The sequence below is a fragment of the Pristiophorus japonicus genome, chromosome 22 (genome assembly GCF_044704955.1).
Source record: "Pristiophorus japonicus isolate sPriJap1 chromosome 22, sPriJap1.hap1, whole genome shotgun sequence".
Classification (NCBI taxonomy): Eukaryota; Metazoa; Chordata; class Chondrichthyes; family Pristiophoridae; genus Pristiophorus; species Pristiophorus japonicus.
Genome location: NC_091998.1, coordinates 2,341,887 through 2,355,490, shown reverse-complemented (window position 1 = coordinate 2,355,490; position 13,604 = coordinate 2,341,887). Strand labels below are relative to the sequence as shown.

The window sequence follows — 13,604 nt, the reverse complement described above, 5'->3', positions numbered from 1 at the left end:
TTTCTGGCCAATTTATATGCCTCTTCCTTGGTTTTAACACTATCCTTAATTTCCCTTGTTAGCCATGGTTGAGCCACCTTCCCCGTTTTATTTTTACTCCAGACAGGGATGTACAATTGCTGAAGTTCATCGGTGTGATCTTTAAATGTTTGCCATTGCTTATCCACCGTCAACCCTTTTAGTATCCTGAGCTAGTCTATTCTAGCCAATTGATGCCTCATACCATCCCTCGGGAGTCTCGTGTCGGAATGCGGACGATGTGGCTCACCCAACAGAGCTGGTCAGTGCTTCGAGGCTGGGGATGTTGGCCGGAGTAAGAACACTGACGTTGGTGCGTCTGTCCTCCCAGGGGATTTGTAGGATCTTGCAGAGGCAGCGTTGGTCGTACTTCTCCAGCGATTTGAGGTGTCAGTTGTATATAGTCCACGTCTCTGAGCTATGTAGGAGGGTGGGAATCACTACTACCCTGTAGACCATAAGCTTGGTGGCAGATTTGAGGTCCTGGTCTTTGAACACTCTCTTCCTCAGGTGACTGAAAGCTGCACTGGCGCACTGGAGGCGGTGTTGGACCTCGTCATCGATGTCTATCCTTGCTGATAGTAAGCTCCCGAGATATGGAAAATGATCCATGTTGTCCAAGGCTGCGCCGTGGATTTTGATGACTGGGGGACAGTGCTGTGTGGCGGGGTCAGGGTGGTGGAGGACCTTTGTCTTACGGATGTTTAGTGTAAGGGCCACGCTTTCGTACGTCTCAGTGAAGGTGTTGACGATGGCTTGGAGTTCGGCCTCTGAGTGTGCGCAGACACAAGCGTCGTTCGTGTACTGCAGCTCGATGACAGCGGATGGGACGGTCTTGGATCTAGCCTAGAGGTGATGAAGGTTGAACAGGTTCCCATTGGTTCTATAATTTAGTTCCACTCCAGCGAGGAAGATTGAGAAGGGCGTGGGTGCGATGACACAGCCCTTGCTTGACCCCGTTCCGGATGGGGATTGGGTCTGTGATGGATCCGTTGGTCAGGATAATGGCTTGCATGTCATCGTGGAGCAGGCAGAGGATGGCGACAAACATTTGGAGGTTGGTGAAACGGAGGAGGACGCTCCATAGTCCCTCACGGTTGACAGTGGCCTTTGTGAGGTCAAAGGCGGCCATGTACAAGGGTTGATGCTGTTCCTTGCATTTCTCTTGCAGTTGTCGCGCGGTGTAGACATGTCCTTTGTACCCATTAGTGGATGGAATCCACACTGTGACTCCGGGAGGAGCTCTTCAGCCACGGGGAGACGACTGAGGATAATACCAAGAAACTCGCTCACACACACACCCAGTAACACCAAGAAACTTGCTCACACACACACCCAGTAACACCAAGAAACTCGCTCACACACACACCCAGTAACACCAAGAAACTCGCTCACACACAATTAACCATCACAAGTAATTTGCTTTTTATTTGTATAGAACAAAATTTACAAAGCCATTCATACATGATCTACTGACTTCAAAAATTGAGAATATTCAAAATACACTTTACCTCACTTCATTCTTGAATATTTACAAGTATTTACATGAAAATGCTAGATTTTTTTGTAAATTTTTTATATTAAAAATGCTGCCATGCGGCGATTGACGTTATATGGAGGTCCCGTGGGAGGGCTCCATGCCTTCCGGGAGCCCCCCAGGGCCTGACACAGACTGGAATGACATGGGGATTGGTGTTTTGACTGGGCTTTGGCGGAACAGTCCTCCGTTTGGTGATCGATGCTTGCACTGTATTGAGGGCAGTGTGGCAGCACTGCTGAGAGGCAGAGACAGGTTGGTGCTGGCCAAAGAGGAAAGCTTCCTACTTGTGCCATGAGTCTGTTCCGGTAAAAAAGTGCTGACTGAGATCTGGGTGTTCTGGTAATCACGGCCAGGCTCCAAGCCCTGGCTCGTCTGCATGCTGCCAATGTCCAGGGCCGAGATCTCAATCGAGGCTGCCGAGATCTGCTTGTGGGCCATGTCATCGTCCATCAGGCTGTTCATTCGGCGGTGTACCTGCTCCAGATTCACCTCCTTATCCTGAACAAGAGATATTCCGTTAGAGTGGCAGAGAGAGGGGGTAGGGAAAAAGAGAGAGACCGGGATGAAGATACGAGAGGGGAGGGAGGGCAGAGAAAGAAGGGGGAGGGGGAGGGGGAGGGGGAGGGGGAGGGGGAGGGGGGCTAATTCTAAGGCTGTTTCTCGGCTACAAACTCAGGGAAGTGAGGTAGGTGTGGCCCTGCTCTAGCCTTAGGGTCACGCCCTGGAACTCCTGAAGCAACATAAAGCGGGCGAGAGCTGGGCACCTCCGTACCTTTTGCGGCAGGGAGTAGGCTGTCTGTAGAAGTTTGGGGTCAAACATACCCGGACTGCACAGATGCCCGAGCTTGTGTCTGCAACACACGGATCCCATGGGCTTTGCCCTTTCACCCCGTGCACACATAGGCTGCTCGCTGGGGACGGTGAGGTGTCGATATTCGGTTTCTGTTACCGTCGGCGATGACCGGGTTCCTCGGCTCACGGTGAATGTTGTTGGGCGGTGACAAGTGGTACCGTTGCACGCTGTACCGCCACCCACGTGGTGACATCATCGAGCGTGCACCGCCGCGAGATTCAGCAAGCGTCTGTACAATGTGGGACATCGGGGGCTCCAGGGTGGGAGTGCCCAGGGAGTAAGGTCAGTGGTGATGGTTGGTTTCTTTAGTATTAATGGGGCCAGTGTGGGTGAGGGAAATTGGCCAAATCTTTTTTTTAGATTTTTTAAAAACCCTGCAGCCCACTGTAGGGAAATTCAGTCGGCCTCCAAACTCCCGCCCAGATGGCCCCCAAGGGTGCTCATGCATCGCCCCGAGGGTGTGTGTGCCCGAGGGTGAGTGTGCCCGAGGGTGAGTGTGCCCGTGCATCGCCCCGAGGGTGAGTGTGCCCGAGGGTGTGTGTGCCCGAGGGTGAGTGTGCCCGAGGGTGAGTGTGCCCGAGGGTGAGTGTGCCCGTGCATCGCCCCGAGGGTGAGTGTGCCCGAGGGTGTGTGTGCCCGAGGGTGAGTGTGCCCGAGGGTGAGTGTGCCCGTGCATCGCCCTGAGGGTGAGTGTGCCCGAGGGTGTGTGTGCCCGAGGGTGAGTGTGCCCGAGGGTGAGTGTGCCCGTGCATCGCCCTGAGGGTGAGTGTGCCCGAGGGTGAGTGTGCCCGAGGGTGAGTGTGCCCGTGCATCGCCCTGAGGGTGAGTGTGCCCGAGGGTGAGTGTGCCCGAGGGTGAGTGTGCCCGTGCATCGCCCCGAGGGTGAGTGTGCCCGAGGGTGAGTGTGCCCGTGCATCGCCCTGAGGGTGAGTGTGCCCGAGGGTGAGTGTGCCCGAGGGTGAGTGTGCCCGTGCATCGCCCCGAGGGTGAGTGTGCCCGAGGGTGAGTGTGCCCGTGCATCGCCCTGAGGGTGAGTGTGCCCGAGCGTGTGTGTGCCCGAGGGTGAGTGTGCCCGAGGGTGAGTGTGCGACGCCATGTTTAGCAATGCTCGCTCATCTTCGGGCGGCAAAACGGAATCTTGCAGTTTTAGGCGGCACCTCCCGCCCGGTGTTAAAATACGCGCTCAGCCCGTGTCACCGGCGGGACTGGATTTCTAGCCCGAGTCTTACCTCCTTGGGTGTTTCTTGATGGCACCGATTGCTGTTCCACCAGATTTCCAGAGCAGCCACGAGGCAGGCAAGGAGGAGTCCTGCGGCCAGGATGCAGAACACACCGGCAAAGCTCTGGAGTTTCAGTGCCTGTCCATCGGGCTGCCCAGCGGCGTGACCCTTCAGGTTGCAGCGACCCACCTTTGGCCACCACTTCTGCTTGAACACGTCCAGGTCCCCACTGTCCTGCAGCTCAAGTATCCTGAGACAAACCCAAGTGAGATTGGTTATAGACAGGAGGCTCACACTGTGCAACAACTCGCGCCTCAGGACACCAGAGTCTTCAGTCCCTCGCCTAGCGCGCGGGAGTGTCGCAAAGCTTTTTATATTTTTACGGTTTATTATCCTTCCCCAAGACCTTATACCACATTCGGTGTGGGATCAGGTCCTGCCTCATGTGCCCAAATCAATTTCTTGAAAACATCAATTATTTCACCTCATTGTCTCTCGTTCCAAAGACAATGAAGCTATCGCTCTGAATCTCTCGCCGTTACCCAGCGAGAATCAACTTCAATAAAGCCCCTTCCCGAGTGCAACACCAGGATGTAAATTTCCACGGTGGTTTTCCCCTCTGTGATGTATTTGCTTCATGGGTTCTTTGCTTAAGAATTCATAGCAACACATTGCTATTAAGAACTAGATGGTTTTATTAGCAAACCTTTAACAATCACAGTACACATTACCAGTTCATCCACCAGACTCACAACCTGCCTCATCGTGGATACCCCGAACCCAAGTGGCTGGGGTTTTATTGAGTCTTGTGAACATCACAACTCAACAGCTCTATAAACCTGTGAGCATCCTCAGCGGTGCACACATTACACCTGCGTTAATGGGGTCTCCGCCAAGCTTTACGGCGGTGAGACAGGAGGAGTTAGCAGGAAATCCCTGGTGCAACTGACCTGTCTTGTCCATCAGTCCACGGGGAACTGACCAGCTCCTCCTTCACTAACAATATCCCTATGCTCTCACTCTCCTCCGCTTCTCCAACTGCTCTTGGCCATGTTTGTAGCACAGTCAATCCCCGCACTGCGTTTCACAGACCGCCCCCCCATGTCCGCTTGACAGTGATGTCTGTCTGTGGCGCCTGTAATTTATGTACAAACCCAGAGGTGTATACATTGCAGCGACCAGTAACGCAGACCGATGGTCCGTGACTGCAGGATGTTAGCAGAGGCTGAAGTACTGGAGTTAAAGTTTAATTCCTTCGTCATTTAATCAAAAATTACAGAAAATCCTAAATCAAGACAGTCACACACATCATTTTCTCCCTCGTTAGTCAACTCTCTGTGAAGATATTCTATAAAAGATGCAGTGGGAACAGCGATAGATTTAGTTAGCAGTCAGCCGGTGAGAATAAGTTACTGAAAATGTATAAATGGATGATTTATCCATCATGGCCAGGTTTTATTTCCCCATGAGGGAATTTATTGTTTAAATAAGCTTGATAGCGTTACCATCCTTCACTTGCATATTCTTTCACAAATCAAACTGACATAAAATGTTAGCACCCAAATTCTCTCACTCACTGAGTGCTTAACACAGAATGATTACCACACTGGGAGCACTTTGCACAGTTCTGGTCTCCATATACCTGGGTTAGACCACACTGGGAGCACCGTGCACAGTTCTGGTCTCCATATACCTGGGTTAGACCACACTGGGAGCACTGTGCACACAGTTCTGGTCTCCATATACCTGGGTTAGACCACACTGGGAGCACTGTGCACAGTTCTGGTCTCCATATACCAGGGTTAGACCACACTTGGAGCACCGTGCACAGTTCTGGTCTCCATATACCTGGGTTAGACCACACTTGGAGCACTGTGCACAGTTCTGGTCTCCATAATTACAAAACAATATAAAGGCACTAGAGGCGATGCAAATTATTTTATAGTAGGTTGATCCCAGAACTGCGAGGTTATACCTATTGGGAAAAGCTGAGGTGTGACCTGATGGAGGTCATTAAGATTATGAAAGGGTTTGATAGAGCAGAAGTAGAGATGTTTCCATTTTTGGGTGAGACCAGAACTAGGGGTCATAAATATAAGATGGTCTCTAATAGATCCAGTGGGGAATTCAGGAGAAACCTCTTTACCCAGAGAGCGGTGAGAATGTGGAACTCGTTGCCACAGGGAGTGGTTGAGGCGAATAGTATCGATGCATTTAAGGGGAGGCTGGATAAACACATGAGGGAGAAAGGGTTAATTGAAGGATTATGGTGGAGCATAAACACCGGCACGGAGCAGTCTTTCTGTGCTCTACATTCTATCTAATCCCAAAACCTGTGCAATTCAGTTTTACCGCATTGTTTTATTACTCAATAGCGTGAAACTTACCGACGGTGAGGTTGAAGTACAAAGCATTGTGTTCCTGCTACAGTCCCATGTGCACCGCTGTAACACACACGCTCTGTGTATCAGCTTTGCTGATTCGAAGCACTGCTCTTCTGAAATTCTTAGCATTTATCTTTTGATTCTGACTTTAAATTTTTTTGTCAGTGATATAACAGATTTCAATCTCAATTACACATCAACACAGATGTTCGTGGCTGCTCCAGTCTGGGCGGGAGGTTGGCTGGGAGTGGTGGAGGTGGAAATGCACTGGAGACCAGGTCGATGTTGCGATTGGCTGCTGGACCATGGGAGTTCTCACAATCGGGATTGGGGAGGGATGCACAACCGAGGCAGGGGCCTGGTGGGGACACTTGCTCATCGGGCAGTAAAACTTATCGTTCTGGGGCTTGCTCTGTCCTCGATCTGCTTCCCCGCTGGACAGGGAGCAGGTTAACATCGCGAGCAGTGGGCTCCCTGGGCCTCCAGGGCAGGTAGGTTCCCCTTGGAGTAGAGAAGGTTAAGGGGAGCTCTGATAGAGGGGCTCAAACTCCTGAAGGGTTTTGATAGAGTGACTGAGAAAACTGTTTGCAGTGGCAGGAGGGTGGGTAACCAGAGGGCACAGATTTTCAATAATTGGGGAGAGGGGGAAACATTTGGTTTACGCAGCGAGTTGTTGTGATCGGGAACGCGCTGCCTGAAAGGGCGGTGGGAGCAGATTCAATAATAACTTTCAAACGGGAATTGTCAAACAAGAAAGGTTTGCAGGGCTGTGGGGGAAGAGCAGGGAGTGGGACTGATTGCATCGCTCCTTTACAGAGCCGGCATAGGCTCGATGGGCCCAATGGCCTTCTGTGCTGAATCATCCTGTGATTGTAAGGAGCCGGGGTGATTTCACCTACTGGGTGCATAGGATTAAAAACCTCCATAAATATGGATGAGGAAGGACATTTGGCTCAATTCACTTCACCCACCCAGAAGATGGAGAGCGAGATTACACACACGAAATATAAACAGCTCCTTGTAATACCAAGAAACGTAAAGACTGGAAGATAAAGAGAAGCAGAGTGATGCCTTACCTCTGGGAGAAGAGGTCCCTGTAAGGGCTCCCATGCTGCAGGGCTACCCCATAGCCTTTACTGCTGATACTATCCCCCACCACTGTCAGAGAGCAGTCCTCGTCTATCAGTGCTGTGTATTCCACCACTGCCATGTCCCACAGGAAAGCATATGTCCCGGTCTTTATCTGTCGACACAGAGAGCATGTAACTGCAGTTACTGGGTCAGCCGGCCATACAATGTCGACATCACGTACTTCATCACAGAGCCAAACCTGAGCGTGTAACAGGCAGGGAGTATTCAGTCAGGAGAAATTAAACACCGAGTGCACAAGGATTATATCCTCCTCGGGTGAGTCGGCTGGAAGGGGCCGTGGGTCCGTGAGTTTGTGATTTTAACAAAGGGCCTAATGCAATTATCCCCGACATGAACAGCCTTTGAACAGATCGCCTGATCTTAATGAGATCTCACGCTAGTGAAGGCATTTGTGGTTTAAGTATTGGAGAATTAATATCCTCATTTCCGAGCTGGGACCGGCAAAAATTGAAAAAAAGAGATGGTTTTCAGGTTTTAAGTAATAAGAACGATAGATACACATTAAATGGCCATCACATCCGAGGGAAAAACAGCTTAGAGCTGAGAAAATACTGTTGGCAGTAACTGAGAGTGACAGAGTGACAAGGGGGTGATGGGGAGGGACAGGGGGACAGTGAGTAACGGGGGGGTGGGGGCGATAGTTTGCTCATCACCAAATTCAGCACGGATTATCTTTAATTCCCAGGGTAATTAATGCCCCGATCAGCTGATGAATGAACGGGTTCACTAACACCGTCTCACTTCTCTGTTAATGCTGGGCCGACGTTACTTGTTCAAGGAGGCTGGCACTTGCAGCTAAATAATTTGGCTGTAATTGGTTGCCTGGATTCTCTTGTTTTGCTTTACAATAATAAGCTGCACGGTCAGGGTACCCGCAGCCCCTGGTCACCGCGGTGCAGGGTCATGGAGCCCAGCCCAGGTGTAGGGACAGAGCGTGAGAACCTGACAGGAGAATCACATCGAGCCTGTGCCCGTTACCCAGCTGGTCTTGGAGCAAGGTCCCTGCCTGCTGCCTTCGTTTGAGCTAGGTGGGTGGCAGAGGGAGATCAATCAATAAAATAATCAATACTGCATAGAATCATAGACTGTACAGGAGGAGGCCATTCGGCCCATTGAGCCTGTGCTGGCTCTGTGACAGAGCCATCCAATCAGTCCCACTCCCCCCTCCTCTTTCCCCAAAATCTGAGAATTTTCCCTTCAAGTATTTATCTAATTCCCGGTTTGAAAGTTACCACTGAATCTGTTCCCACCGCCCTTTCAGGCAGCGTGCTCCCGATCACAACAACTGGCTGCGTAAACACATTCTCCCCATCTCCCCCGCTGGTCCTTTTACCTTCAATCCGTGCCCTCTGGTTACTGCCCCTGCTGCCAGTGAAAACAGTTTCTCCTGATTCACTTCATCAAAACCCCTCAAAAAGAGCACCTCTATTCAATCATCCCTGACCCATCTCTGCTCTAAGGAGAACAAGTCTAGCTTCTCCAGCCTCCCCAGGTCACTGAAGCCCCTCAGCCCCGGGAGCCTCCTGGTTCTGTGGTGAGCGAAGGGCGTTGTTGATGAAGAGTTGTAAAGTTGGGAGGTGGGTTCCATGGGGAGGGGGAGCAGGACAGAGGATCACAAGCTTTGATCTTGGAGATGCTCACCTTTGCGATGCCTTCATTGGCGGCCGACACGCTGTGTTCCGCGCCGTTGTTTTTGCTGATGGTTCTCCAGAGTTCCGCGTATGTGCTGTCCTGCTCCAGCGGATTGGTGCCCTTCGCCTGGAAATACTCGTACACGGCCGAGTCCCGCACTGTGCCGTACGATAAATCCGACTGCTTGGCCAGGTCTTGAAAAGAGCTGGGAGTAAAAGAGAGGGGAGGTTGAGATCTTAGCTTCGTCTGACAAGGTGCATCATAACCAAGTCTATCATTATTGCATCAGTTCAGCAACTTGTCCGCATCTGCTCTTTGATATCGAGAGCAGAAGGTTAATGAGGAGGTGGGCTATCTCAGATTCTCCCTCCCCCTTTAACCGTGCGCGGACTATAACAAAACCATCAGCCCAAAGCTTCAAAGACCTCTTGACCTTGGCTGAATCCTCCAGTAACAGTCCTTTCAACATTCAGAGAATTGTGAACCTGTGGAATTCCCTACCGCAGAGAGTTGTTGAGGCCAGTTCATTAGATATCGTCAAAAGGGAGTTAGATGTGGCCCTTACAGCTAAAGGGATCAAGGGGTGTGGAGAGAAAGCAGGAAAGGGGTACTGAGGGAATGATCAGCCATGATCATATTGAATGGCGGTGCAGGCTCGAAGGGCTGAATGGCCTACTCCTGTCATGTATGTAACCTTCACGTAACTGTAACCTTTATGTAACAACACTGTACACTATTTACACCTGAGAAATGCACACCTTGACCACAGGGGGTGAACTTGTGGGAGACACTCCTCACCTGGTTATCCAGGTATATAAAGGGAGGTCCCACACAAGGTCATTACTTCTTGGTCCTGTGAATAAAGGTTCAGGTCACAGAGTGACCTTGTCTGCAGAATGTGCCTCGTGTGAATTTATAGTAGTGTGTAAGGACACTACATTTGGCGACGAGAAACGGGAATCAACGACTCACAAGAATGGCCACCGGTAGCACGGAGGAATGGTACTGTGTTGGTGAGGACTGGGACGATTTCGTTGAGAGGCTCCAGCAGAGCTTTGTCACGAAGGACTGGCTGGGAGCGGCAGCGGCTGACAAGCGAAGGGCGCATCTACTGACCAGCTGTGGACCTAAGACGTACGCGCTGATGAAAGACCTGCTCGCACCCGAGAAGCCGGCGGACAAAACCTTCGAGGAGCTCGGCAAACTGATCGGTGAGCATCTCAAACCGGCGAGCAGTATACACATGGCCCGACACCGATTCTATACACACCGACGTCGGGAAGGACAGAGCATACCGGACTTTGTTGCAGACCTTTGGAGTTTGGCCAGCCTCTGTAAGTTCACGGACGCCTGCAGGGGGGAGATGTTACGGGATTTCTTTATTGAGGGCATTGGTCATGCCGGGATTTTCAGAAAGCTAATTGAGACCAAGGACTTGACCTTGGAAGCGGCGGCGTTGATGGCTCAGACCTTCATGGCGGAGGAGGTGGAAACCAAGATTATATACGCGCGCAACTCTGCTCCCAACGTGGCGATGGAGCAGGGAGTTAACATTGTAAACGCGACTCAGAACCCCGCAGGCAGGCAAGGGCAATTCAACACCACCCAGGCAGTAATAGACTCTAGGGTGGGTCCTCAACAGAGACGATGGCAGGTTGAATGGACATTTACACCATCACAAGGGACAATACGTCCCGGGATGGGGCCACTGACACCCACAAACAGAGTGCTTAAAAGTAATCAAAGAGACAATCAGAGAGGAATGCCTGGTAACAGCCCTTTTGTTCACAACAATCTCAGCTTATGCTGGAGGTGCGGGGGCTGACATGCTGCAAAAACCTGTAGGTTTCAACAATTTATCTGTAGAAATTGTAACTTCAGTGGACATTTATCCAGAATGTGCAGGAAGCCCGCAGCGAGGCTAATTTACGAGACAGATGAACCACAAGAGGGGTCTGCAAGGCAGGATGATGCTTGGGACACAGCAATGGACGCTGAAGTTCAGCGGGTTCATGTGGCAAACATCCACAGCTCATATACCAAAACGCCACCTATGATGGTGAAAGTCCTATTAAATGGCATCCTGGTACGCATGGAGCTGGACACAGGGGCCAGCCAGTCACTAATGAGTGTCCAACAATTCAAGAAACTATGGCCACTCAGAGCTAGCAGACCCAAACTAGAACGCATTGACACGCAGTTACGGACATACACCAAAGAGATCATCCCAGTGCTAGGCAGTGCAATGTTGGTGGTCACACATAATGGATCAGAGAATCGGCTGCCACTCTGGATTGTCCCGGGAAATGGTCCCGCGCTTTTGGGGAGGAGCTGGCTAGCCGAGATGAATTGGAAATGGGGGGATGTGCACGCCATTTCATCTGTGGAGAGAAGTTCATGCTCACAGGTCCTACAGAAATGTGAGTCACTATTTCAACCAGGTGTCGGGACTTTCAAAGTACCAAAGTAGTGATACGCATCACTCCGGACACCAGACCAGTGCACCACAAAGCCAGAGCTGTGCCGTATGCGATGCGGGAGAAAATTAAAAGTGAGTTGGACAGGTTGCTAAGAGAGGGCATAATTTCGCCCGTTGAATTCAGTGACTGGGCGAGCCCCATCGTCCCTGTCCTAAAAGCGGATGGCTCGGTCAGGATCTGTGGCGACTACAAGGCCACCATATTCCGAGTGTCCCTACAAGACCAATACCCGCTTCCGAGAGTGGAGGATCTTTTTGCCACACTGGCAGGCGGCAAGCTGTTCACCAAGTTGGACCTCACTTCAGCCGACATGACCCAGGAACTGGCTGAAGAATCCAAGCTACTGACCACCATCACCACGCACAAGGGGCTGTTTGTCTACAACAGGTGTCCATTTGGCATTCGATCAGCAGCCGCTATCTTTCAAAGGAACATGGAAAGCCTGCTCAAATCCATCCCTGGGACAATTGTATTGCAAGATGACATCCTAATCACAGGTCGAGACACCGAGGAACACCTCCACAACCTGGAGGAGGTGCTACGCCGACTGGACCGGGTAGGCCTACGACTAAAGAAGTCCAAGTGTATGTTTTTGGCCCCAGAGGTCGAGTTTTTGGTCAGGAGGGTTGCCGCAGACGGGATCCGGCCCACCAAATCCAAAATGGAGGCGATCCGTCGCGTGCCCAGGCCCAGCAACACATCGGAGTTGCGTTCATTTCTGGGACTCTTGAACTATTTCGGGAACTTTTTGCCGAACTTAAGCACATTGTTGGAGCTGCTACACGTGCTCCTGCGCAAGGGTTGTGATTGGTTTTGGGGGACTGTCAGGAACGGGCTTTCAATCGGGCGCGGAACCTGCTCTGGTCTAATAAGTTATTGACCCTGTACGACCCCTGTAAGAAATTGGTTTTAACGTGTGATGCATCATCCTATGGGGTTGGGTGCGTGTTGCAGCAGAGTAATGATGAGGGCCAACTCCAACCTGTGGCTTATGCCTCCAGGTCACTCTCCCAAGCAGAAAGGGGATATGGGATGGTTGAAAAGGAGGCACTCGCATGTGTCTACGGGGTGAAAAAGATGCACCAGTACCTTTTTGGCAGAAGGTTCGAGTTAGAAATGGACCACAAGCCATTAACATCCCTGTTGTCCGACAGCAAGGCTGTCAATGCCAATGCATCAGCTCACATATAGCGGTGGGCCCTCACGCTGGCTGCGTATGACTACACCATACGGCACCGGCCCGGCACCGAAAATTGCGCTGACGCGCTCAGCAGGCTTCCACTGGCCACCACTGAGGGGGCGTCGGAGCAAAGCGCTGAGATGGTCATGGCTGTTGATGCCTTTGACAGTGCAGGCTCCCCCATCACAGCCCACCAGATCAAACTCTGGACCAACAGAGATCTCCTCCTAAGCTTGATTAAGAAATGTGTCCTGACTGGGGATTGGGCGCCCGCACACGGAGCATGCTCCGAGGAGGTCAGACCGTTTCACAGACAGATGGATGAGCTCTTCATCCAAGCCGACTGCCTACTATGGGGCAGCTGGGTAGTCATGTCCCAGAAGGGAAGGGAAGCATTCATCAGGGAACTCCACAGCGAGCACCCAGGCATTGTGCTAATGAAGGCCATTGCCCGGTCACATGTATGGTGGCCAGGGATTAACTCAGACCTGGAACACTGGGTTCGCAGGTGCACGACGTGTGCCCAGCTGGGCAATGCCCCCAGGGAGGCCCCACTCAGCCCGTGGCCCTGGCCCACCAGGCCATGGTCACATATTCACATAGACTACGCGGGCCCGTTCATGGGAAAAATGTTCCTCATAGTTGTTGATGCATACTCGAAATGGATCGAGTGCATCACATTGAATTTGTGCACGACATCCACCACTGTGGAGAGTCTGCGTACGGTCTTTGCGACCCACGGCTTGCCGGACATCCTGGTTAGCGACAATGGCCCGGGTTTCACTAGCTATGAATTCCGGGAGTTCATGTCGGGTAATGGTATTAAACATGTCAGGACAGCACCGTTTAAGCCGGCCTCCAATGGCCAGGCGGAACGTGCGGTCCAAATCATAAAACAGGGCATGCTCCGGATTCAAGGACCCTCCCTTCAGTACTGCCTATCGCGCCTCCTGCTGGCCTATAGGTTCCGACCGCACTCGCTCACGGGAGTCCCACCCGCGGAAATACTCATGAAACGTACACTAAAAACTCGGCTGTCCCTCATTCATCCAGTCCTGTCAGACATTGTTGAGGGCAAACGCCAGTCCCAAAATGAGTGTCATGACCGTAACTCAAAGGGGAGATGGATAGAAATCGATGACCCT

The 13,604-nt window shown here is 51.6% G+C and overlaps 1 protein-coding gene across 1 annotated transcript in view; it reads right to left on the bottom strand.

The window, feature by feature from the left end:
- Positions 1-1,534: 1,534 nt before the first annotated feature.
- LOC139235156 (glutamate receptor ionotropic, delta-1-like) overlaps positions 1,535-13,604 on the bottom strand; it is a 765,307-nt gene continuing 753,237 nt past the window's right edge. Inside the window, exons 13-16 of the mRNA XM_070866376.1 lie at positions 8,809-9,004; positions 7,092-7,258; positions 3,641-3,881; positions 1,535-2,056 (exon numbers count right to left, since the gene is read on the bottom strand). Of these exons, the coding sequence (XP_070722477.1) occupies positions 1,628-2,056; positions 3,641-3,881; positions 7,092-7,258; positions 8,809-9,004 (1,033 nt within the window). The 3' untranslated portion in view covers positions 1,535-1,627. The remainder of the gene's footprint in view (positions 2,057-3,640; positions 3,882-7,091; positions 7,259-8,808; positions 9,005-13,604) is intronic.